At 41.7% G+C, this 26090-nt stretch overlaps 1 protein-coding gene across 2 annotated transcripts in view; it reads right to left on the bottom strand.

Moving 5' to 3' along the window:
- JAK2 (Janus kinase 2) overlaps positions 1–26090 on the bottom strand; it is a 95426-nt gene that overhangs the window by 20889 nt on the left and 48447 nt on the right. For both annotated transcript variants that reach the window (XM_081893842.1, XM_081893843.1), the window contains 14 exons: positions 23233–23356; positions 20461–20578; positions 19985–20130; positions 19091–19412; positions 17568–17687; positions 16005–16162; positions 14330–14441; positions 12810–12996; positions 7876–8003; positions 5728–5862; positions 4536–4623; positions 2566–2693; positions 1100–1238; positions 11–162 (listed from right to left, as the gene is read on the bottom strand). In XM_081893842.1, the coding sequence (XP_081749968.1) occupies positions 11–162; positions 1100–1238; positions 2566–2693; positions 4536–4623; positions 5728–5862; positions 7876–8003; positions 12810–12996; positions 14330–14441; positions 16005–16162; positions 17568–17687; positions 19091–19412; positions 19985–20130; positions 20461–20578; positions 23233–23356 (2057 nt within the window). The remainder of the gene's footprint in view (positions 1–10; positions 163–1099; positions 1239–2565; positions 2694–4535; positions 4624–5727; positions 5863–7875; positions 8004–12809; positions 12997–14329; positions 14442–16004; positions 16163–17567; positions 17688–19090; positions 19413–19984; positions 20131–20460; positions 20579–23232; positions 23357–26090) is intronic.

Below are 26090 nucleotides of genomic sequence, written 5' to 3'. Positions count from 1 at the left end.
TGGTACTTACTCTTTGAGAATCCAGCAAACTCAGAGGCTTGTCTCCTCCACTGCAGATTTCCCACAGAGTGGTTCCAAAACTCCACTTGTCCGTTGCCAAACTCAGCTGCTTTGGATTTTCGATACATTCAGGTGGGACCCATGGTATTCTCTCAAGGAGAACTAGGCAATCATGAAAAAACCCCAAGGCAATTTGTTACCAGGATGAATCAGAAAGCATTTGATTTATTTACTTTTTTTGGTAGGATGTTTTAATTGCTGCTCAACTGTATTAGGTAATCTCTGAGGACTTCTGGTGCAAATGTGTACTATAAGTATCTTTAGGGCTTGTAAATGACAACAAACAAGCAAACAAATTTGAAGCTCCATGTCTGCGACCTTTAAGAAATATTTTAGAAATTCTGACATGTAGACTTAAGCATAAGAGGCATGAGCTAAAGCGTGTAAACACACAGAGAGGTTTTGATTCTCTTGGTTCCTTCAGATAAAAATCCTAATCCCAAGGAATTCAATTTGTAAGGAAATAGAGAAAGGGTATCTCACGTTACTCTTCAGGCGAGGCAAAAATGCTTTAAATCCAACAAATGGATCAGGGGCAGTTTGTTTGGTGTCTTCCAGGTGGACTCATCCTGCTGGCTGGGTCTACTGGGAGCTGGAGCTCAGCATCATATAAAATACATTGCACTGGCTACTCCTGAACCAGATTTACTTTTTGCAGAGTGTTGAAGGGGGATTCTCAGTGGGTGAAAGACTAACATTGGCTGCAACTCTTTAAGAACTGAAAGTGAGGGGTCTATTCTGCTGGGTTTTCCATTTCCAGCAGTATTTTCATACCGGTTTCAATAGAATATGCATTGCTCATTTTGCGCAATAGGTGTGCCCGCCGGCATGGAAATAGTTTTAAGTAGCAAAATGATGCCGGCAACAGAAAAACAAACAAAAGCACACCCCACACTTGTGGGAGGTTCATGACTTCCCAAACAAGAACAGCGGTACACAACAAAATGAATTTTAAGTGCAATGAGAGGAGGAGATAATCACTGAACGACATTTTCAAGGTAGCAGGTGAGCTGCTGAACCGGATGAGTCAGAAACTTACTGTCTTTTGGCAAAACTGTAATGCTGATACCAGGATCGCTGAGCTTGATGAAAGGAAGGTTCCCGGATTTCCTATCTTCTTCTCTGATAAGCAAGATGTTTTTTGCACATACATTCCCATGAACAAGGTTTTTATCTTCCTGATAAAGGCAAACAAGTGGTGCTTATTTTTCCTCCTGGGCACAGATCAACCGCCAACTTCCTAACTGCATTTCAAGCTGACACATTTTGACATAAGCAAACACTTCGAGAAATGGACATAAGGAGGAACTGAGGCGCAGTTTTAAATGGCTAATTTACACAGTACAGTGCCTGGCTTGAATTTAGTGGCAGCAGTCCAGCACCTCATTAAATGCAGCGAAGAGGAGCATGGCAAACTTCACCACAGAGGCCCTAATCTATTTGGGACAAACTCCACACTTACTCTCTGTTTCCCAGAAGAGAAAGAAGAGCAGGAGGCGATTACCAAAAACTAATTACAGGCTTTATCCAGTCGTTGCTTCTGGGGAAAGGCTATTGCTTACACAAGTCTGCTTTACTCCTGCTTTCCCCTGTGATAGGAATTTTATGGTCTTAGATATATGGTAATGTTCATAAGTGTACCAACCAAGCACATACACAGATCAGCACAGGAAGGCCAACCTGGAACCATTTTTATTCCTAAACTGAGCAAATGTTTTCTCTGCAAGGTAAAACTGGAAAAGCCTCCCCATTGTCTTTTCCTTCACAAATCCTGTCTTAAGGGTATGTCTGTGTTTGATTAGGGTGTGAGCCTGTGACATGGCCCAGGAACGAAGTATTTATCACTACAAAAGAATGGCCAGGCTCCCCAGGAAATCCAATGAAGTAACCTGCCAGACAGGAGATAAACAAACACAGGAGAAAAACAATATTCAAATTTCTGTTTTAGATTGCGTTTTCTGTGATGTAGGTGTGATGTATTTGAGGGGTGGTCTTAGGTTACACCCCTTCTGTGATGTATGTATGATGTTTCTGGGGGTGGTCTTGATCTACAGGGTGGCAATTTCAAAAGTCTTTATAAGGCCTTGCACACCATTTTTCTGGGTCCTTCCTCTCTCCTGCAAGTGAGGGGAGCACCCTGTTGCAACAGATCAATAAAGGCCAAGCCTACAGGCTGCTGTTTTGCTCCAAGTTATCCTGGTTGGTGTCTTTGTTTTTTGTCCAAGGGAGCCCTTGGATTTTTCCATTAACACCCCCCATAGATAAAGCAGAAGTTTCCTGCATTTGTTTAACAGCACAACTCAGATCATAGTCTTATCACACGTAAGACACCAGATTTTTAAAGGAGTGAGCGTGAAAACAAGACGTGTGTGCAAGCTGTCTGGATCCTACAAAGAGAAACACCAATGAATATGTCTAAAAAATCTTCACCAATATCCACTAGGGGTAGGGGGAGCGAATCCCTGACCTTCGGCATTTTGCTAGGGGGAAATATAAAATACTTACGAAAAAATGCATTGCCATTGCCAGCTGCTTTGCAACTTCCAGCTTCCACAAGATGTTTATAGAATTTTTATTCTTCTTCAAATAAGTATCCAATGACCCAAATTTCACATATTCCTGTACCAGAATATCTAATTTGAAACATAGATGCAGACCATGATCAATAATAATAAGAATAATAATAAATGGAATTTTAAGCCAGCCTTGCTTTCTAGCCACAATTCCTTCCAGCCACATTTGAAAACATCTGTTTCATCCCTGTAGACTGGTTCGTGCTGCAAAATATGGAACTGAGACTCTTTGTTTCCTCAGCAAAATTAACGCTGAGCCATTCTTGGGACTCAAGAGATTGTAGAAATGTTTTCTAGTTTTCACCCCAATCACAAATCACTTAAACGTCAACACAACTTTGTTCAGATATACAGAGAATGCAACCACGAAAAAGCAACACCATGAAGTGAAAGGTAAGATTCTGATGTAAAACTTTTAATTACATACTGTCAATGTATTAGTGCATACTAGCTATAGTTTCTATTATTTCTTTTCAACAACTGTTTGGTTTATTAAGTTTTGGGTTGTTGTTTTTTTAATGGAAAGATCTATACAGTGGTACCTTGTTTTGAGTCTGGGATCCATTCCGGAGCCCTGGACGCTCAACGAAAGGGATGCTCGACAAAGTGCCGTTTGAGCTTCTGCGCATGCGTGAGCGGCAAAACCAGAAGTAATCCATTCCGGTACTTCCAGGTTTGCCGCGGACGTTTGCCGAAATGGATGCTAGACAAGGCAGACGTTCACGAAGGTATTACTGTACCAGACATGTTCAACCAGTCGACCGCGATGTACAGTTAGACCAATGGGGTGTTCCAGATAGATCGCCGGAGTGGTCCTGATCGATTGTGGGATTTAATAAAGTGATCGCTGGGGTGCTCCTGATCGATTGTAGGAAAAAATTAACTGGGCAATGAATGTCGCCGCCCCCTGCCCCTGGTGCAAGGTGCCATCGCTGTGAAAGCTTGTCTTCCCTGTGGCACGGCAGATTAAGTGGCGCGAGAGATTAAGTTTGAGAATTGGGAAACAATATATAACAAGATGAAAAAAATGTTCAGATATTCATTTAGGAAAACACCAGAAGGTTTTCTATTGGGAATAGTACCAGGAAGTCTAAAGGAAGAAGACAATACATTATATTTATACGCAACAGTAGCATCAAGGCTACTGCGAATAAGTGGAAAAGTGGTATTATACCAACAAAAACAGAGTGGCTTGCCAAATTATTGGAGTATTACAATATATCCAAAACAATTGGAGAAATTGGAAGGATCTCAAAAGAGAAGATAGACAGGGACTGGACAGTGTTTAAAGGATACCTGCAAAACCATATTGAAAAATCAGAACTCCTACTAGAATAAACAAGTTCCATTTTAAATATTGAAATAATAAATAAGATGGATAACAATGTGTAATAGAAAAAGAAGCATGCAATTAGGTTAAAGGTGTGTGAAAGAAAGCAATAGAAGTGGAAAAAATTGCAATGGAGTAGATTGGAAGTCTAACACAAAGGTGGGGTGAGGGGTGGTGGAGGTGGTGGATGGCGATGGGAAAAGGAATTATCTGTGGGATTGAGTGTAGGTATGTCTGAACATTTTTAAGAATTGTATGAACTGTATGTTTGTATGCTTGTATATCCACAATATGTGTGTATTAATGCTGAATTATTTTAATAATAAAAACAAAAACAAAAAAAGAATTAAGTTCGAGAACCAAGGTACCACTGTACAGCCGGGAACAAACTGATTACACCAACCTAGGGCATTTGTATCTCTCATTGTTTCACACCGGCACTTGTAGTTCCTTGCCAGACAACATGTACCTGATAAGAAGGCAAATGTGTTCGGAAATAGCTATTTGCATACAGGAAGGTAATAACAGAACTCCAATTAGGGCACACAAAATGGTTAATTGGCTTTACTCACTTTCTTCTCCGTAGACACAAACTCCATAATTTAATACCAAGTGCTTGTAGGATAGTTGGCTCATCATGCTTGCTGCTTCGAAAAAAGACTGCAAGTGATAGGGAACAATAATTAGCAGAGTGAACCCTAATGGGAACTGTTTGGAATAAAACTTAATTAAAAACCGCCTGCACTTTCACATAACTTCAGCTCCCCACCTTCCGCAACGATACGGTGTAATTAATTTGGTGCTGTTGTTCTCTGCAGGCCTGTTTTTAATCATTGTTTCTCACAACGCCTAACTGCTTTAATAGTGAATCATGTCAATTTACTGGCAGTAGGAAAATCCCCCATGAGGATACAAGGACTCTTACATCTGCCCACAGCGGGGGGTGATGATGGTGCTAGTTTTCAATGCATGTAACAATGCATGACAGCTCCAACCGATGAGTAACTGGCAAGCATTTAATTTTCAAAAGACTAAACTCAGGGGGAACTTCTGTCAGCTACTCATTCAATCAGATTGAGCAGGCTTGACCTCACGTTACACAGAGACACTGTGAAAATGTCCATGTTTATCTCATGAACACCTGATTGTGTGAAACAGCAATCATCCCAGACAGGGCCAGATTTAGGTTTGATGAGGCCCTAAGCTACTGAAGGTAATGGGGCCCTTTATATGTCCAGCTGTCCTTTGTCAACAACAAATTGTCACTGTTTTTTGTGTTGAATACAGTGGTACCTCAGGTTACATACGCTTCAGGTTACAGACTCCGCTAACCCAGAAATAGTACCTCAGGTTAAGAACTTTGCTTCAGGATGAGAACAGAAATTGTGTGGTGGTGGCGTGGCAGCAGCGGCAGGCCCCATTAGCTAAAGTGGTGCTTCAGGTTAAGAACAGTTTCAGGTTAAGAATGGACCTCCGGAACAAATTAAGTATGTAACCAGAGGTACCACTGTATATACTATATGGTAACTTATGGACCTTATAGGTTGAGAAAGGCTGCTCTAGGGGACATGGATGTTCTGAAAGGTGGTTTTGATGCCCAAGGATCTTCTGGTAAAGGGCTGTATATAAATTAAACTCATCATCATCATCATCTTAAAAATTAAAGCTGAGATCCCATATTTGCTGAACTCTGCATTCCTGCTCTGCTGAACTAGCCCTGCATATGAACTTTAAGCATATTACCCAAGGAGTGCGAATACAAACCTCAGAATAATTCCTGTGCATTTTATCCAGGACTTTGAGCAGAACTTCAGTCTGATACAACTTGCCATAGTCACCTACTTCTTTCCTCACACCTTTGAAAATTTTAGTGAAGGTGCCCTGGCCAAGGCTTTCGTTCTAAAAAAACACAAATAAACAAAGGGGGGGGAGTCAACCGTCTGCAAAATCCCTTCACACCGATTTTAAACAAACGCATACCTAGTTTCAAGACTAATACAGGCGCTGTCTCAGCTGAAAGGAAACAATCATAATGTAAAAACAGTTTAGCTTAATAACTGAACAGATCAAATGCTTCATTTAATTGCATATTCCGCGAGAGGCTTTGAGACCAATCCTTGTGGGTTCACCCAAATGGAAGCACAACTGAGTTCAGATAAATTATTTCTATTTGACTGCACAAATTTGCTTTGAAGCTATTCACCATTTGCCCTGCAAGGAGCCACCTTGAACGGTGTTGCTGGAATGCAAAAAATGACTTCTCTGAGGGTGAGTGGATAGACTAGGGTAAGCTAAGGGCTTCTCATTTTCCCTCCTAGGGAGAGAACCCCAAGTGATCCTACATGAAGTCATTGGGAGGGAGTTACACCAAGGGAGGCCCTTTCGCTGTTAGACAAGGAAAATTATGTTATTTGCGAGTTTCTCTAATTGCGTTGGCATCCAGGAAATCAACAGCCAGATGTGTGGCTGAATTCCAAATGTCCTTTTAAATCTTTGCTATGGTTTACAACATGGGACGCGGGTGGCGCTGTGGGTTAAACCACAGAGCCTAGGGCTTGTCGATCTGAAGGCCGGCGGTTCGAATCCCTGCGACGAGGTGAGTCCCGTTGCTCTGTCCCTGCTCCTGCCATCCTAGCAGTTCGAAAGCACGTCAAAGTGCAAGTAGATAAATAGGTACCACTCCGGTGGGAAGGTAAACGGCGTTTCTGTGCGCTGCTCTGGTTCGCCAGAAGCGGCTTAGTCATGCTGGCCACATGACCCGGAAGCTGTACGCCGGCTCCCTCGGCCAATAAAGCGAGATGAGCGCCGCAACCCCAAAGTCGGCCACGACTGGACCTCATGCTCACGGTTTACAACAGGGTTGGGAGATATCTTGTTTTCAACATCGTGACATACCACCAGCCCAAAAATGTGATATACAAATAGATCACAATGTCTGAAATTAAGGATGGAGCTATGTAGAAACATCGGCTGGCTTCATGGCTTTTCCCACATTGTGATTTTTGCCAGCGCCTGCTCTTGTGATTCGCTGCCGCCCTACATGAAGCAGGAGAGAGCTGAGCTGGCAGAATTAACAGGAGCTGAAGGAATTGAGAGAAGCCTTGGTTGGCTTTGCAGTTTTCCCCACATTGCTATTTTTGCACAGCACACACCATGATTCGTGTGATATATTGCCAGGTCAAAAACTATGAAACCGGTATCACAATATGGACCTCAGACTGGTTTTGGACAGTATATCGAATATCGATATATCACCCAGCCTCAGTTTACGGCTAAAGAAATAAAATTGTTGCTGCTGCTACTACTACATGGGGTAGTAACTTCCATTTAATTCAAGGGGACTTGAATTTCAGAGGAAAGTGGCCTAGGGTGAAGTTGCCACACAAACATCTCTCTGATATATGCTGGTTGTCTCTCTGTCTCTCCCCTTCCTGGCTGATGCATGCACTATTATTGGTGGAGAGGCTTCAGGAGTGCAATACTCTATTAAGTTAAAAGCCATAAAACTAAATTGGTTAATTTGCTTGAGAACGGACGTTAGGTAGGCTGGAAGGGCTACTGAAAAGAAAATATGATGATTAGGACATCACTCAGTTTAAACTCCCACATTTATCTTAATAAAAAAAGTATGAACCCACATTAAAAAGAAAAACCGCACATGCTGATTTTCAATTAATTTAGTCACACAGCAAATGAATTTATGTAACAGAGTGAACACTTCCAGGTGCACTTATCACAATAAATACCTAGTTTTCTGTAAATACAATTTCCCACCGATATGCACATTATTTCCAGTAACACACACCACTGAAAAACAACTCTGGTGCCTTTAAATTAAGGGGACTTAACTCAAAGGACTGCGCTGAGGATCAGAGTATTACACAAACGAGAAGATACGTCTCATGAACTTACAAAGATCAGGTCCTCATTCCGGATTTTGTGAAAGACCATCTGGTTAACATTATTATGCCTCTGCAAGGTGGGCGATGAGGGCAAGTCAGAAATTCCATTGCTCCTGAAGACAAGGAGGTTGGACTTATCTGTAACGAGAAGGTTAACACAGACAGACTTAATTTCATTTTATTTATTATATTTATATTCCACCTCATCCTCCTCGGAGCTCATGGTTCTCTCCTCCCCATTTTTGACCTCACAACAACCTGGTGATGCAGGTTAGGCTGAGAGACAGTGATTGGTCAAAGGTCCAATGTACACTGGTCACTGCATTGAAAGGGGGCATGTACGCTGGTCACTGTTTTGAAGGGGAGTGAAGAACACACACACACAAAAAGGTAACTTGTTAATTTAACATTTATTTCTATGAGGAGGAGTAATTCTGAGGGGTCAAACAAAGAAATAATAAACTCCTGAATAGTCAAATAACACGACAAGAAATTGAACAAGCCATTCAGAACATGAAGCTGGGCAAATCTCCAGGACCAGATGGCCTGACCTCCAAGTATTATAAGACAATGAGTGACTATTTGACTCAACCTTTGATGGAGGTCAGTAATGAAATTTTGGAGGGAAAGAAGGCACCGGAATCGTGGAAGGAAGCTTTTATCACGTTGATACCAAAATCAGAAACTGAAAAGACACAACTGAAGAACTACCGCCCCATCTCCCTTTTAAATGTGGATTACAAAATATTTGCTGATGTTTTAGCAAGCAGACTTAAAAGAGCTTTGAATGAGGTGATTCATAAGGACCAGGCAGGCTTTCTCCCAGGAAGACATATGTTTGCAAATACAAGGAATATTATAGACACTTTGGAACTTTTGCAAACAAATATAAACACTAAAGCAGTTTTGATTTTCATAGACGCGGAGAAGGCCTTTGACAACATTTCTTGGAAATTTATGAAGGGAAATTTAAAAGAAATGGGAGCGGGGCGGGGTTTTCAAAATGGGATTGACGCAATATATTCAGAGCAAAAAGCCAAATTGATAGTTAACAATGTGGTAACGGAAGAATTTAAAATTGAAAAAGGAACACGACAAGGCTGCCCGATTTCCCCTCTGTTATTTATTTCAGTCCTGGAGGTGCTTTTGAACTTGATTAGAGGTGACCGGCTGGTGCAGGGGATTGAGGTCGGAGCGAAACAATATAAACTTAAAGCTTTTGCAGATGACCTAGTTTTGACATTGCAGGAGCCAGAATCTAGTACGAAAAGAGTTTTACAACTGATACATGATTTTGGACAGGTCGCAGGATTTAAGCTAAATAAACAAAAAACGAAGGTGTTAGGGGAAAATATGACAGATGCAGAGTCAGAACGGTTTCAGAGAGAAACAGAATTATCATTGGTGAAAAAGGTAAAGTACCTAGGGGTTAACATAACAGCTAAGAATCTGAGTCTATTTAAGGATAATTATGAAAAATGCTGGTCTGAAATTAAGAGAGACTTGGAAAGTTGGGCAAAATTGAAACTTTCTTTGTTAGGCCGAATTGCTGCCATTAAGATGAATGTGTTGCCAAAGATGTTGTTTTTGTTTCAAACATTGCAAATTGTGGACAAAACGGAGTGCTTTCGGAGGTGGCAGAGAGATATCTCTAAATTTGTCTGGCAGGGCAAAAAGCCCCGAATTAAGTTTAAGATACTAACAGACGCAAAGGAAAGAGGGGGCTTTGCCCTGCCAGACTTAAGGCTGTATTATGAAGCCGCAGCTTTCTGCTGGCTGAAAGATTGGCTACTTCTTGAAGACACTGACGTGCTAGATTTGGAAGGTTTTAACAAATAAAACTCCAAGGTGGCTTTCACCCTTGGAAGCTAAGGCTTGGAAAAGACCCAATATGGAAGCCTACTGGCCGAAATATTGGGAATTGTTAGAAAAAGATGGGGACAACTGGAAATTGCAGAGTATGGAGAAAATGAAGGATAAAGTGCGAGACTGGTTACATTACGCTCAGATTAAGGAAATTTTTAAAAGTGATAAAAAGCTAGGATTCCAGGTGGAGAAATCGAAGTTGGAGACAGAGCTGTTAGAACCTAAGACTAAGGTACTTTCAAGAATGTATAATTTGCTGCTGAAATGGAATACGCAAGACGAAATGGTTAAGTCGGCTATGATAAAATGGGCACAGGACATTGGGCATAACATTATGTTTGAGGACTGGGAAAGGTTGTGGACCACTGGGTTGAATTTCACTGCATGTAATGCTTTGAAAGAAAATGTAATGAAAATGATATACAGATGGTACATGACCCCAGTTAAACTTGCCAAAATATACCATTCGTCTGATAACAAATGTTGGAAATGTAAAGAAAATGAAGGAACATTCTTTCACCTCTGGTGGACCTGCCCTAAAGTGAAGGCCTTCTGGGAAATGATATATAACGAGTTGAAAAAGGTGTTTAAGTATACCTTTACCAAGAAACCAGAGGCCTTTCTTCTGGGCATTGTAGACCAGAAGGTGCTAAAGAAAGATAGAACATTTTTCATGTATGCAACAACAGCAGCAAGGATACTACTTGCTAAGAACTGGAAAACTCAAGATCTACCCACACTGGAAGAATGGCAGATGCAACTGATGGACTATATGCAACTGGCGGAGATGACTGGCAGAATCCGAGACCTGGGAGAAGAAAGGATTGAAGAAGATTGGAAGAAATTCAAGACCTACCTGCAGAAATATTGTGATTTAGTGGAATGTTAAGAAGGATGCTTGGTTATAAATAAGTGGCCATCATTAAAATAGATTAAGAATTGATATTTAAGCATGGGGTCATAGATTTGGAAATAAGATGATAATTTGCTTGACAAAAATTATTAAAGATGCAAATGGGAGCGGGAGGCGGGAGGAAGCTCAAGAATATTATGAAACTTTGTTAAAACAAAGCAATAATGTTCATTATTATTGTATTTTCTTATTAAAAAACCTTAATAAATATTTATAAAAAAAAAACAAAGAAATAATAAAAAGTGACAAAAAAGTTATTTTTATAATGACGAGTTTTGCGGCTCCCAGTTTTTTTTTCTTCGGAAACGGGTCCAAGTGGCTCTTTTTGTCTTAAAGGTTGCAGACCCCTGCCTCATACCGTTCAAGCAGTATTGCTGTTCCACTTCTGGCCACAAAACAGATTTTTTTTTTAATCGTTCCCTCCACAGACCCAATCCAAATATTATTAAACAATCCTGCCTCATCTGCATTAGCCATGGTTGCACAGGGCATGGCTAGGTCTCGCCCTGACCTAACCAGTCATCCACGCGACGGTCACCTCCAGACTTGATTATTATAACTCACTCTACATGGGGCTGACCTTGAGACTGACCCAGAAACTCCAGTGGGTGCAGAATGCTGCAGCGAGACTCCTTACAGGGTCCTCGCCGCAGGATCACATTCACCCGGTGCTATACCAGCCGCACTGGCTCCCGGTGGAGTACAGGATCAGGTTTAAGGTGCTGGTTTTAACCTTTAAAGCCCAAAACGGCCTAGGACCCTCGTGCCTATGGGATCTCCTCTCCTGGTATATCCCATGGAGGACCTTAAATAAAAATATCTTGGAGATCCTGGGCTACAGGAAGGTTAGGCTGGCCTCAACCAGAGCCAGGGTTTTTCCGGCCGTGGCCCCGATCTGGTGGAATGCTCTGTCACAAGAGACTAGGGCCCTGCGGGTCTTGACATCTTTCCGCAGGTCCTGCAAGACAGAGCTGTTCCACCAGGCCTTTGGCCAAGGCACAGTCTGACCCCCTCTCTCCTTCTGTAATCCTCATAGAACTCTAGCCCAATGGTTGCCATTAATTTGACTCTGAATTGATTTTAGAATATATTTCAATTAATTGATTGTGATTTTATGTAAACTGTGTTATTTTTACTGTTGTTAGCCACTCCGAGCCTGGCTTTGGCTGGGGAGGGCAGGATATAAATAAAATTTTATTATTCTTATTATTACACCAGAGATGGGGAACATTTGCCCCTTCAGATGTCTGATTTCCATCAGGCCTAGCCAGAAAGGGATGCAGAGTTCTAGTACCAACAACATCTGCATAGCACAGGTTCCCTACCCCTAAAACCCTCCAGCTACAAGCAGAATCCTATACTTGGCAAGAGGGCAGCTTCCCACATCTGTAGTTTGTTTTGCAGCCTGCTTTCTTTCCCCTTTCCTCAAATCCACGTCAGTCACCGCAGTTCCTTCGTGGCAGAAAAGGCCCTCTGCAGAATGCTACAAAAGGGGATCGAGGGAAGTCTGTGGCCATGCTGAACCACAGCAGAGAGGGATCTCAGTGCTGGTTGTGACTTCTGCACGGTTACGAGAGCCTGAGCTGCACCTGAATTTGGCCCCAGAGCCAGGAGTGGCTCTGAAACACCTAGCCCCCAGCCCTATGAGTATCTGTACTTCTACAGTACCTTAGCTATCAGGCCATTTATTAAAACCAACCAGATTACAGAATGAATGAATGAAATTAATAAATGGCCTAAAAGAAAAGGAAGTGTCCAAGTTGCCACCACCATGGGCCACAAATCCCTGTTGCTTTTATTACTCATGCCACGTTTTGGAGCTTGAGTGTGTATTAGTTATTGCGTCAAGTAGATTCTATATTGTATATGACACCGTCCATCATAGAAATATATAATATACTGAATGCTATCTATAGTCCACATAGATAAAATAGATTAATCAAGCCACTCTATTAAACTGAGACCCTACTTTCGAAAAGTCTGACTCCAGTTCTCTGACTTTATTGTTTTCATCGCAGAGTTTTGTGTTTTTCTCATTTCAAACCCCCTCCCCCCGGTGCAATGTATTCATGTTTTTGCAAGTCACTCCAGGCATATTACAGAAAGGCAAGGTCTAAAACCAAAAACATTAACACCACCGCTTAAGGGATTTGTGAATCATTTACCTTTTGGCTTTGGAGGGCAACATCTGGTAAACTGAAAAATTATACTGTCTGACCGGACAGTTTCTGTCCGATAACAGTTCAAGAGATCCATGAGGTTTGTAAAACTTCTTCTAGTTCCAGTGAGATTATATTCGCCATTCTCATTTTTTGTGATCAAGCAATGCTTATAGTCCGTGGTACTGTCCCGCTGAAGATTAAGAAACGGTAAGAAAGATGTTGTTTTAAAACCGCTCTTTTGTTTATAATATTTAATTTAAATTAGGAATCATACCTTTGTAGACAAAATGGCGCCATCCATGCATGAGAGGGAGGTACCAGCATAGCAGGCTCAGAGAAACCCCCAAAACTTATAGAACAATAATAAAAACTTCAGTGACACATCCAGCGGATTCATGTGGGAGTTTATTCTGCATTCCTGATGTTCACCTAACTATTAATTTCTGCATTATATTTGAGCCTTTACCTGACAAAAAAGCCACTTCCAGAAATATAGCAGATTATAGCACAAGTTTAGCGCTAATTTCTGTGTTATTTACGAATGTTGTTTTTTTTCCCTGGAAGCAAACATAACAGAAACACGTATTAAATTTGAGCTACGTTTCCAGAAGGGGCCTTTACATTTTGTGGAAACTCAAATATAACACGGAAGTTAACAGAATCAGAAATCAACAGAATCTGATTATCCTGGAAGATGACATGGTTTGCTGGCACTGTGAACAGAAGCATGTTTTGTTGCAGGTTCCACCTGTATCTGTCAATATTTTAACATCACACACTGCATGTCATTTGATAAACAGCAGAAAACCTGCCCTTTGATGGTTAAAGCAAGGATGTAAAACCCCAACCTTATCAGATGCTTTTATCAGACTCTTGAGGCCTTGAAGAGTCTGCTAAGGTTCCCTAATATAGTCTGGCAAATTTGCTCTTTTTAAAAAAAACCAATTTTTAACTAAAGAAGCTGATCATCTTCCAAGGAATAATTAGGAATTGCATTTTGAATACAGCACTTTCATTTGTAGTTAAAACTAACTATGTTATATTAAGCAACTGCACAGATATAAGCAAATAAATCTTTTTTTTTTAAGAGAAGCTAGTGAAAGTACGTAGAAAGCCCATACTCATATGAAAATAGCATCAACCTCTTGTTACTTGTAGCACAAATGATGCCTCATTACCTACTGATTGTGCCGATATGCTAATATTAATACAGGTTTAAGTCACAAATAGAAGATATGACTAAATTCTAACAGTTAAATTACCATTACTCGGTGCCTGAATGAACATGTCAGAAGAAAAGGAAAGTTTTATTTCTTCACTTTTTCCTGATCTTTGCACACTGACATGGGTATGTGCACTGTTCACAAAGCACAGAGATTACTGAGAACTAGAGGTGGCTGAGCTTTTAAAAAATTATTCAAAAGCACAGTGGTTTAACAGGTAACACTTATAATCCAAGTTACTCTGAATCCTCTCTTGTTCACAGCCAAAGTTAACAGCATATTCTGCTCCTCTTTACTAACCTGCACTGCAAAGGTAAGAAAGTATTTCCTGAACTCCTTTGGACTGCAACGAAGAACGTAATAGCCCGTCTGATTGCCAGCTTTCTTCAGTTTATTGATTGCGAAGTCCATGCTATTTTGGAAAAATGAGAGGGAGGGAGCACAAGTGTTAAGAGCGAGCTTTTAAAAGCTAGCAACCTTTGAGCTATGCAGAACATCTAGAGATTATCATATTTCTATCCCTGGTAAAAGTCTGTGACCATCCACTTACAACTGTCTACATGTTACAACATCTGGGCACTTCTGGCAAACTCCTTTGGCAGAGCGAAAGGGAAATGGACTTACTATGAATTTCTGAAGTGCTGCTAGAGAACAGTCTCCCCTCTGAGTACCCCGTTGCTCAGTCCTTGCTCCTGCCAACCTAGCAGTTCAAAAGCACGTCAAAGTGCAAGTAGATAAACAGGTACCACTCTGGTGGGAAGGTAAACGGTGTTTACGTGCACTGCTCTGGTTCGGCAGAAGCGGCTTAGTCATGCTGGCCACATGACCCAGAAGCTGTACCCCGGCTCCCTCAGCCAATAAAGCGAGATGAGCGCCGCAACCCCAGAGTCAGCCACGACTGGACCTAATGGTCAGGGGTCCCTTTACCTTTACCCATGAGCAATCTTCAGATGCTTCCTATAGCTGTATTTCTTCCCAAACCAGGGTGGAGAATAATAATAATAATAAAAAAGAATGGAAAGGACAGAAAGTAGAGCTCAAAAGAGCTCAAAAAAGACAGTCTGCAACTCTTGCCCAACCTGGAGGTGGGGACAATCCTTTGCCTTCCACTAGCAATGTGGTGTTTTCTACCCCTCTGGTTAACAGGCTGAGAAATCCCTATGACGGACTTTTAACTGAAGCGCACAGAGACACTTAGCTCTTCAGAACCAGGTAATAATACACAACAGCACAAAAACAACCCTCACAGCCGGAAATGTTTCTTTTTCCTCAAGCCTACGGAAAAGTTCACAAGAAGAGAACACTTAGCCCAAAAGCAATTTCCTTTGCTAGCAATGTTCTGTGCTCAATTCCAGATATTGATATCTGAATTGCCTTTTCTTCCTCCACAATTTCAAATTCTATTTCTGCCAGATCCTGCAGTGAACCTATTAAGAAGTTCTCTGTCTATGACCGCATATACCATCACCATGGTTATGGCTGGGAGACCTTAAAACTCACTCTTCTCTATTCACTGCATGACACATTCGGAACTGAACTGAGAATGAAAGAAAAAACATCTTAAAACTTTGCATTAAGTGTTGTGGCTGAATAAACATGAATTCATTACAAAAGGAAACACTGAGAGACCTTCCCACATGTTTTTATCAAGGTTTCACAGTATTTCCAGGGGGAGAGAGAGAGATAGGGAAAATATATTATTGTGTATTTAAAAAACCCCAATGGCAGGTACATTTTTTAAGGTGTTCCTGGATGAAGGTGTGTACATCCAGCCACTTCCTGCTGTGCCAAAATGAGAATCACGAGCCAAATAATGCACATATCCAGCTGCACATCTGCACATACCTAAAAGATTTGGCATTAATTATCCTTGATGAACCAGGCAATTGCCTCCCAAGCAAAGTGGAGCATCTCTTTTCTTTCAGGGTTAAAGAAAAAAACCCCTTTACAAAGTCTTATAAAACATGCCACTTACGAAATTGGCCCATGACAGTTGCTCTGAATATTCTCAATGATGGAAGGGGGTGCTACTTCTTTACAGAGGTAATGATGGGCATCTGCGGTTAATCTGTAATATCCATCAATCAATGCCACGAAAGAAAGAGCCTCTCTTAGTGAATGAAATTCAGCTTCCTGCAAAGGCAAGGGAGAAAGATAGTAAGATATTTATTATTTTTCTGGTAACACTAATCGCATGCATATGCTTCCGATGGTTGATCATTTTGTTGCGTTACTCATGAACGCTGAAATGAATAATCCATTCATTTTCCATGACGAGGATTATGAATGGTTTGGTGAATGCATTAAGCCATGGGTAGGCAACCTAAGGCCAGGGGGCCGGATCGGGCCCAATCGCCTTCTAAATCCGGCCCGCAGACGGTCCGGGAATCAGTATGTTTTTACATGAGTAGAATGTGTGCTTTTATTTAAAATGCATCTCTGGGTTATTTGTGGGGCATAGGAATTTGTTCATATTTCCCCCAAAAAATATAGTTTGCAAGCTCTATCATGCCACGAGTGTGTGCAGAAGCGGCACTCTAGTTACGGACTTTTCAGGGTGCGAATGGCACCCCGGAACGGATCAAGTCCGTAACTAGAGGTACCACTTTATATCATTAGACTATTGTATTTTAATATTCTGTTGGAAGCCACCCACAGTGGCTAGGGAAATCCAGCCAGATGGGCGGGGTATAATTAATAAGTTGTTGTTGTTGTTGTTGTTGTTGTTGTTGTTGTTGTTACAGTATTATATTGCCCAAGTATTGCCCAACCCTACAACCTAAGGGGGATTAAAAAAACAAACAAACCACACACATTAGATTTTTAGTAAGGTTTGTCTAACAAATAATGAAGGGGAGGAATGTCTTCCACCCATGTTTCAAAATTGTGTAAATGTGCCATCGTGTGGGCAAAGACAGACAACCATGGGTCTCAGGCTAGATAGAACTGAATAGGACTCCACTACCTCCTTATGTGCAGATATTTCAGGAGAATGTTTCTAAGCCGCATGCTCTGCCACAGCCTTTTACCATGGGCAGAAAACAGGGACTGTGCTACGCAGAGATACCGTGTTCAAATATATGTAAGATCTCCATGTGGAATCATTGCCTTCTCTGTGCCAGGAAGGAGACTGGATTGAGCACGTGAGTTTGAGACGCATTCCCAATCTCAGCGGATGGAGAAGGAGCATCCAAGCTATTATTTGTTGCACATGTGTGTGTATTTACATCGTTCTTCTGTGGTTAATGACTACGGCTAGGAATCTCAAATGAATGGGAGATAAACTCATTGAAGTTTAATTGTTCCCTGTGCAAAATGCATGAGGAAAGGAAAGGCTTACGGTGTGGCCACCTCAAAACTGTGTGTTTTTAAGAACAGACAGATTGCTTTTGCTACGTTCTACGAAAGTCACAGTCTAACTTACTTGCCTAATTGCAGATATGTAGGTATGCAAACAAGGCAGGGCATCAAAAGCCAATTTGTTTAGACAAGTAATGCACAGAAATGTGAGGTAATCAAAAGGGAAAGCCACTCTTACCAAATTCTTGCTGTCTTGCTTGTGAATGGTTACAATTCTATTCTCGCCAGAACCTTCCTGGCTTGCTTGCTTAATACTGACATCGATAATGTCGGGGAAATCGCAATAGGTCTGTATTTCCTGCGAAAAGATGTTGCTTTATTAGGAAACGGGTTATTTGTGAGTGTTTTAGTCAGGCTTCTAGCCATCAACTGAAACAGAGCAATTGTAACATTATTCTCAATAGCCTGATTCTGAAGTAATAAGAAACATCCTTTCCTGCCGGAAAAACAAGTTTGAGCCTGGTGTTTGCCCATTACTTCTCTACTCCCCTTTCACAATATTTATCAATGGCAGCTGAATTCTTGGTTTTTACATCTTTACCTCAAGCTGCGAGCCTTTGAATCAGCCAGACATTCAAGGGAAGAGTTTCCCAAGGGAAAAATCCCTCTCTATGGACTGACGTTCAGAATAAACTGATGAAAGGCTAACCTTGACAACTGCACAGACTGAAGAAACAGAACAGGATTGGGGTCTTATTTCTAAGAAGGCTACCATCTGTGTGCACAGACAGCATTACTCAAGTTGCTTATCTCTGTTTAGATAAGAATCACCATACGCTTTAAGTGATGCTGCCACCACTAACAGGTGAAATTTAAATTACAGAGAAATTAAAATAGCAATGCTCAAGCAGCAAAATCCAAAACACTCAAGAGAACCACCCCCCCCTTTTGCTTAACCCAATCTACAGTCTATAAAGTGTCTAGAAAGGAAATATTTTATCAATTGAGTTAATTGTGTACCACCATGCATTAAAAATAATAATGATCTGTTAATGTATTATCCTCCTATAACACCACTGGGGAACAGAAAATGACAATCTTCACTTCTCAGACACATCTACTGCTAATTCAAATTATTTCCATGACAGTAAGGCTAGTAATCTTAAAAGACTTGGGTGAAATCCCATTCAACGCTAGGAACAAATAAAAACCAATAGGAACTAGAGTCTGCATTGATACTAAGGATTGGGACCCTGCATTGCCCAAGCCACAGAACAGAACTGGGTGCGCACTAAAAACCCACAGAACCTTAAACCAGCCTCCCACTCCTCCCTCACCATTTATATTCTGCGTACCTTTTCCTGCAAAGTACTTGCCAGAATACTTTCAACTGACTACACAATGCTAATTTCTACTTGGCCAGTAAGCATTCTATTGATGGAACCAAATCATTCTGCTTCCAGTGGTATTCTCAAAATAAAAATAAACAAAATACAGAAGTACAGTCGTACCTTGGAAGTCAAACGGAATCCGTTCTGGAAGTCCGTTTGCCTTCCAAAACGTTCGGAAACCAAAGCGCAGCTTCTGATTGGCTGCAGGAAGCTCCTGCAGCCAATCGAAAGCCCCGCTGGACATTCGGCTTCCAAAAATAGTTCACAAACCGCAACAGTCACTTCCAGGTTTGCGGCATTTGGGAGCCAAAGCGTTCGGGAACTAAGCTGTTCGCAAACCAAGGTATGACTGTATGTTATAAGAGATTACCTGTTCTGCCAGTGTCTCACTATCCTTATGTTTCCCTCTTGAGCATTGAATTCCACCATTTCCAGATATAACAATGGTTGCAAAACTTTCTTCACCCGAGGGCTCTCTGCCGGGTTCCTTCACTTCAAACACTTCTGAATAAAAGGCAGACTGGAGGGTCTCCAAATTTATGAGATATTTCAGTTTCAAGTTTCTGGCGGTTGCTTTGCACTGGCCAAACTGTTGGATGAATCTGCGGAATCTGTATCTTATCCTCTTTCGTGTCAGAATGTGATAATCCTGGATTTTTTCCCTGATACATTTTGGCAAAAACATCTTGTAGCTGTGAACACAAAGACAACCAAGTGTGTGGCAAAATATTGATGAGTAGCTCAAAGGGGGCTGGTGGTATTCTTCTACAGAAGGTGCAAGAGCAACTATCAGGTAAGTCCTAAATCCTAAAATCTTTTAACTTATGAGCAAGTGGGACAGAAAACCGGGAGGCGAATTCCACTGGCGATGTCAGGGTTTGCATCCTCAAACTTTCTCTCTGCAACGACCAGAACTAGGAACCACCAGGCTGTATAAAAGAGGAATGTCACATCTGGTGAAATGGAACAGGCCGCAACTTGCTCAGATCTGCAAATGCCTTATCCAACTTCAAACTCTTGCTTTGCTGTGAAGTTGACTGGATCACCTTGAGCCAGGCACTTATCTCTCAGCCTAATCTTAAAATGGGGAGAGCCATGAACTGGAAACAAATTCTTTGGAAAAAGGGGTAAGGCAACAGGCAATCAAAATAATAATGGTTTGGATCCTTATTTCCATTTCGTGCTTTCCTGCTTCCACCTCCCCTTTTACTCCTCCCTTCCCCATTTGCACAGCTGAAGAAGACGACGTCGCAAAGAGAGTTACCTCATAGAATTGTAGATGCCTAGTGGAGTTTGGTCCTTTTCTTTGGCCATCCTCATCATATCAAGAACAGCCATACCAAGACATTCTTCTTGTGTTTCATGAGTGACAGGCATCTTCACCCACCCATGGACAAAGTCTTCCCGCCACTAGAGGCAAAAAACGAAGGCACAGAAATTCTGATGAATTTGGCCTATTGCTCTTTTCATTTATTTTCATCGCAGCTTGAGTTGTCTTCTATTGAATCAACTCGGAACTTAATTTGAACAAAGAAATCAGCTCAGATCTCAAAGGGAAATCAACACCTTGGTGCTGCTCTCAAGGCTGTTGTATTTTTATTTCACAGGATAATTGCATATAATTATTATTATTCCTGTGAAATTATCCATATGTGAATGAAGACATTCATTTCCAGCAGTAAAAACACGGAGAAGAGCCAAATACATCCATACCCAAATAATACGTTGTCAAAATTTTACCTGAGCAAACAAATAAGACATGACAATGTCATCAAGGACAGGACTCTCTGCACCTCGGGAAACACCGTACCGAAATGCCCGTACATTGCTGTTAGAATACCAGTGTGGGAAATAAAACCTGTTAAGAAGCAAAGACGTATTATCAGTGCTTTTGCAGCCAAGACCACACATGTTAGAAACATGTTTTAAATGAAATTCAGGCTGCTTAAAGGGCAAGGGCTTTGAATACTTTCACACAAGTTCACATTGCCACTAAATTATTCCAGCTTGAAATGAGCCATCTCCACTGGAGTTGGTATTTAGCCAGCAAATAACCAAACATCAAAACTCATAGCCAATTTACTGGTCAAATACCACCACACATTTCCCCCGCCCCACCCCTTATGTTTCTATCTCAACTTTCTTCCATCATGAAACCCAGAGTGATGTACAACTGCCCACAGAGACACTGACCAGACCCAGAACTACTTAGCTTCAGCAAAGCAGTGGCCTTTAGACAGTAGTGAATGGGGCATTAGGGTGGCACTGCTTCCCTGGCTTCCTTCCAACCAAGTTGCTCCTGAATACCAGGATGGAGAGTGGGAGAGGCAAGGCAGCAGTGGTGCAAACGCATTGGCAGAGGCAATCTGGTGCTCCTGCTGGCGTGTTTGCACCGCACTGAGTTCTCTGCCTCCTCCCTCCCCCCCCCCCTTATTCTGGTATGCCTCAGATATACTATTGTGGTCTGACTCTGAAGGAGGGAGGTCACAAAAGGAGCACAACTCCCCGGCATTGTCTGCAACTGCCTCTGGGACTTACATGTGTGCGGCGCATTCATGCCTTACAACTGCTACTAAATAATTTGGCTAATTTTTAAAGCCTTGTCTTCTAGAATTTGCAAAGTACTATGTCAGATCACAGAGAGGCAAATACAGCTGGTTCTATGAAAGTCTGGATCCCTGGGCACTTGTGGCCTGTGCTACTGTGATGAGTCAAATTTGGACCTGCTCCTATGTCTTAAGCCATGGCTTCCTGTTTGGGGATACTTGTAGTTCCAACACATTGTCAGAGCAGGCGAGCACAGAAAGTAGGGCTGGTTTTCAACATTGTGATATATCAGCAGCTAAATATCTCAATCTATGGATATATCGTGATGCCTGAAATGTATCTCGGCTGCTTCGTCCTCCCCACCTTAAGCAGCTGAGATACATCACCCAGCCCAACAGTTGAATGAGCCCCCATACTACTCTCGCTTGTGTGAGCCGGGGGGGGGGGGGGAGAGCAGCTTCTTCAAAGGCACACACAGGGGGAAGACAGAGCCCGAGAAGGTGCTCACCTGCTTGCCTCCACCGTCGCCCAATTGGCTGGGCTGCCACTTTCCTCCCTGTCAGTCGCTCCAGGAGTGACCAACCAGGAGGAAGTGGCAGCCCACCTGCCCAGGTGAAACTGGAGGCATAGCTTGCAGGCAAGCATCTTCTCAGGCTCCTGTCTACCTGCCTGTCTGCCTATGCCTTTGCTGCCTCAGGGCAATTTGAGCTGGCAATACATTGCAGAGGTAGCGAGTGTGAAACCAGTATCACGGTTTGAACGTCATACGCCGGTTTCAGACAATTTATCAAAATGTCGCTCAGTGATATCGCTTTAGCAGACTCAGGAATCAAAAGTTTTGTGTCTCTTTTGTGGTAAATGTATTCTTTCTTGGGCATTATGCCATCTCCATTTTAGGAAGCATGGCTTAGTTGGGAGAGGAGAAGCTCTTCTGAGACAATTGTCAGGCATGGTACACACGCTTCTGAACAAAGCCTTTATCTATGTATTTTATGGACTCTGGCAAGCTTCCCGAAACTCCTATCCTTGACACGATGACATAAAGGAAGAGGCTGTTTGGTCTCCCCAGAAACATTATGGCAAAATGGTTTAAAAATCTCCTTTATGTTGGTGATGCAAGTCACACTGTGGTACATTGAACCTTAAGATGGGGGCTACTCAATGGGAATTTTTCTAGACTACAGAAGTACACACACTGATCCGCAGATGTTTTACATTCTGGAAATATATGCAAAATGGTTATATGACTAGAGCAGTGTTTCCCAACCTTGTGCCTCCAGCTGTTTTTGAACTACAACTCCCATCATCCCTGACTAGCAAGACCAGTGGCAAGGGATGATGGGAACTGTAGTCCAAAAACAGCTGGAGGCACAAGGTTGGGAAACACTGGACTAGAGCAATGGGAATGCCTTGGTTGCTAGGACACAGTTGAAATGCAGCCATTGTTCAGACACAACTGCTTATTTAAACAAAATGCTGCAACCTCATACATGCATACCTGGAAGTAAACACCCACATCTACATGCTTAGAATTGTACAGTAATTGCAATACAATCCATTTATAAGTAGAAGAAGAGAACATTCCACTGCAATTATTTTTTATAAATGGGCCCATCAAATAAATTAAATAGCTCTGGGTTTAAATAAAATAGATAATCAAGTTTACTCCAAGGAGGAGCAAAAGTAGTCATCAGGTGATTCCGTCAGCTTTCAGGGGTCTGCCCCTGCCTCCATGTGCATTTGCTATAACCTCCATAAAACAGCACATGGAATAAAACTGACTGTAAAATGTATGGACAAAGAGTGTTATTCTTATTACAAACCCCTCTGATAATTAAATGGAAATAAAAAAGTCGTAGGAAATTAATCAATTATTTCAACCTACATTATAGTCCTTTAGTTTAAAAGAAATCGGATTAAACAAAAACCATTTTGATTTAAACAAAAACAAGCTAAGATATTAACCTTATCCGGTAGAGAACAGTGAGACTGGTTGATCCCTCTACTTGGAAGGTGTGGTTTGGGGGATACCAACATCTGTCTGTCTGATTCATTAGTGCAAACATATTATGGTACACCGGCAAGATACCTAAGGAAAAGAAAAGACAACGATGTTTTATTTGCAAGATCTTTTTCCTGCATTGAAAAGGTGCTGCTAAGCAGTGTTGTACTTGTCACGCCCGCAAGGTTTTAATACTTTCTTTGGGATTTTAGGTATGAAGAGGTTGCCATGGGAAAGCTTATGAAAAGAAAACATTCAGATCACGCTGAATTTGGTTCGGCCAAAGCAACGGATAACGCCAATACAATAAATAGTTATAACATTGCAGAAAGAGGACTGAGATAGGCCTGTTCATCCCTTAACGTGGTACCCATTCCAAGACGTGCTTCAGTAGACAGAACATCTGCTTCTGGAATACTTTTAACAGCTCCAACACCCAACTAGAACAATTCTTTGTTTGCTTGTTTGTTTAAGGTATTTTATACCACTATTCGGATGGTTCTCACAGAGAGGTTTATAAAATGTTATTTATATCCTGTTTTTCTTTTTCCTTTTTTGATATTTTATTTATTTATACTTTTCAAGTTTATGCATTTCACTAGTTTTATACATCTCACTAATTTTACATTCATTTTGACATTTCAAAACTTGACTTCCACTCCCCTCTTTCTGCGGTTCCTTAAATTTGTTTTTAATATTTTCTGCACATCCAAATTAACTTAATTTGCACATTTATTCATCTTCTTTAAATATATATATATACCAAGGCAGGATCTTTACAAGAGGCATTAAAATAAGTTCTAAAAAACCACAGCAAACAATAGCATTTCCCAAACTTGGGTCTCCAGCTGGTTTGTTTTTTTACTACAACGCCCATCATCCCTGACCACTGGTCCTGATAGCTAGTGACGATGGGCATTGTAGTCCAAAACAAGCTGGAGATCCAAGTTTGGAGAAACCTTGCATACAGCTCTATCAACATACAGCCCAGTTCACAGTTTTCCTCACCTGGTTACAGTCATGTGCATTGTGGAAAGGAGGTTGTGAGTGCACACGGGAAGAGCAAAGTGTGAACTAGCCCCACGACAAACCAAGACCAGCAAAATCAGGCAATTGTGCTCAGTGAAGAGAAAGGTTGCTTTTAAGCACCAGTGTTCTGCGGACTGGCTCAGGCAACATGATGAGAGACAACAGTACTTTTGTGTAACTTCTGTCTCCTTGTGTTTTGAAAACTATGGCTCTAGATGGATTAATATATACAAGGTTTAAGACATGGCTAAGGAAAGATACACAACAGAAGATGGGAGAATGTTACCGTGAGAACTCTGCTTGACCTTGTCTGGGGGCAAGAGCAGCTCTTCTTAGGCTAGAAAGCCCCAGATTTCCACCAAAGCAAAGCGAAACATTCAACAGCTTCTGTTTGTATAGAACCAGTCTTCACATATTGCAGCAATCACTTGCTAAGCAAAAGGTGACTCATTTGTGAGTCACTTTGGACATCAATTTGGCAGAACAGCATTCAACCATAACTAGAGGGAGATGAAGCTTTAATGAAGCACCTCTCTCGGTGCCAACGGAATGGCAAAATGAGCCAACATTTGTTTGGACTGGTTTGGCAGCTGGTGGTTTCAAATATATGGAAAGTCCCAGCTTTAAAGCAACATGAGATTGGTTAGCTTAACAGCTTTCCATATGAAACAAAAAGCTTATTTGCCTTCTATAAAAACACCAGAGAACAATGGCCAAGGAACAATTCAGCCTAAACCAGCAATTCATATTTATTAGTTGCAGGAATATGGTGAAATTTCATGTTGTAATAAGCAAGCTGGACTCTTTACAAACCTGATGAAGAAATAATGATTCAGGATGAACGTTTGATGTAATTTCCCGTCATTTCTACAAAGCAGCCCACAGCTATTTGTATAGAAGAGTGTAAAATACAGATATTTGGGGCTATGGAGTGCGTGGGAAAGGCTGGTTTCACACCGGGGATTTTCCATAACCAACACAAAAAGGTGCATTTCTCCTTTCCTTATACACCTTTGTTGCACTCCCATGAACTCCAGCCATTCCGCAGTCATTTCAAAACGTAAGTAGATAATGAATAATCATAAAAACTAATGCACTTCAGAAAGGCTAAAAGCACCAGAATGGAAGGGAACTAATGCAAAACTCTGATCCTCACTGTTTGTCCCAGCCCCTACACTTCTACCATGACATACGGGCGGCGCTGTGATCTAAACCATTGAGCCTCTTGGGCTTGCCAATCAGAAGGTTGGTGGTTCGATTCCCCGCAATGGGGTGAGCTCCTGTTGCTCTGTCCAAGCTTCTGCCAACCTAGCAGTTTGAAAGCACGCCAGTGCAAGTAGATAAATAGGTACCACTGTGGCGGGAAGGTAAACGGCGTTTCCGTGCGCTCTGGTTCCTGTCACGGTGTTCCGTTGTGCCAGAAGCAGTTTAGTCCTGCTGGCCACATGACCCAGAAAGCTGTCTGTGGACAAACGCCAGCTCTCTCGGCCTGAAAGCAAGATGAGCGCCACAACCCCACAGTCACCTTTGACTGGACTTCACTGTCCAGGGGTCCTTTGCCTTTTTTAAACCTAACTTTTTGGATGCTGGGTGACAATCTAGTTTTCAACACTGTGATATATTAGCAACTAAATGCTGCCATGTACTGATATATGGACCATATATATGGACCATAAAGAAGGCTGAAGGCTGATCGCCGAAGAATTGATGCTTTTGAATTATGGTGCGGGAGGAGACTCTTGAGAGTCCCATGGACTGCAAGAAGATCAAACCTATCCATTCTGAAGGAAAT

The sequence above is a fragment of the Podarcis melisellensis genome, assembly GCF_964234715.1.
Source record: "Podarcis melisellensis genome assembly, chromosome: 17".
NCBI classification, from domain to species: Eukaryota; Metazoa; Chordata; class Lepidosauria; order Squamata; family Lacertidae; genus Podarcis; species Podarcis melisellensis.
This window is presented reverse-complemented; position numbering and strand designations above follow the sequence as displayed.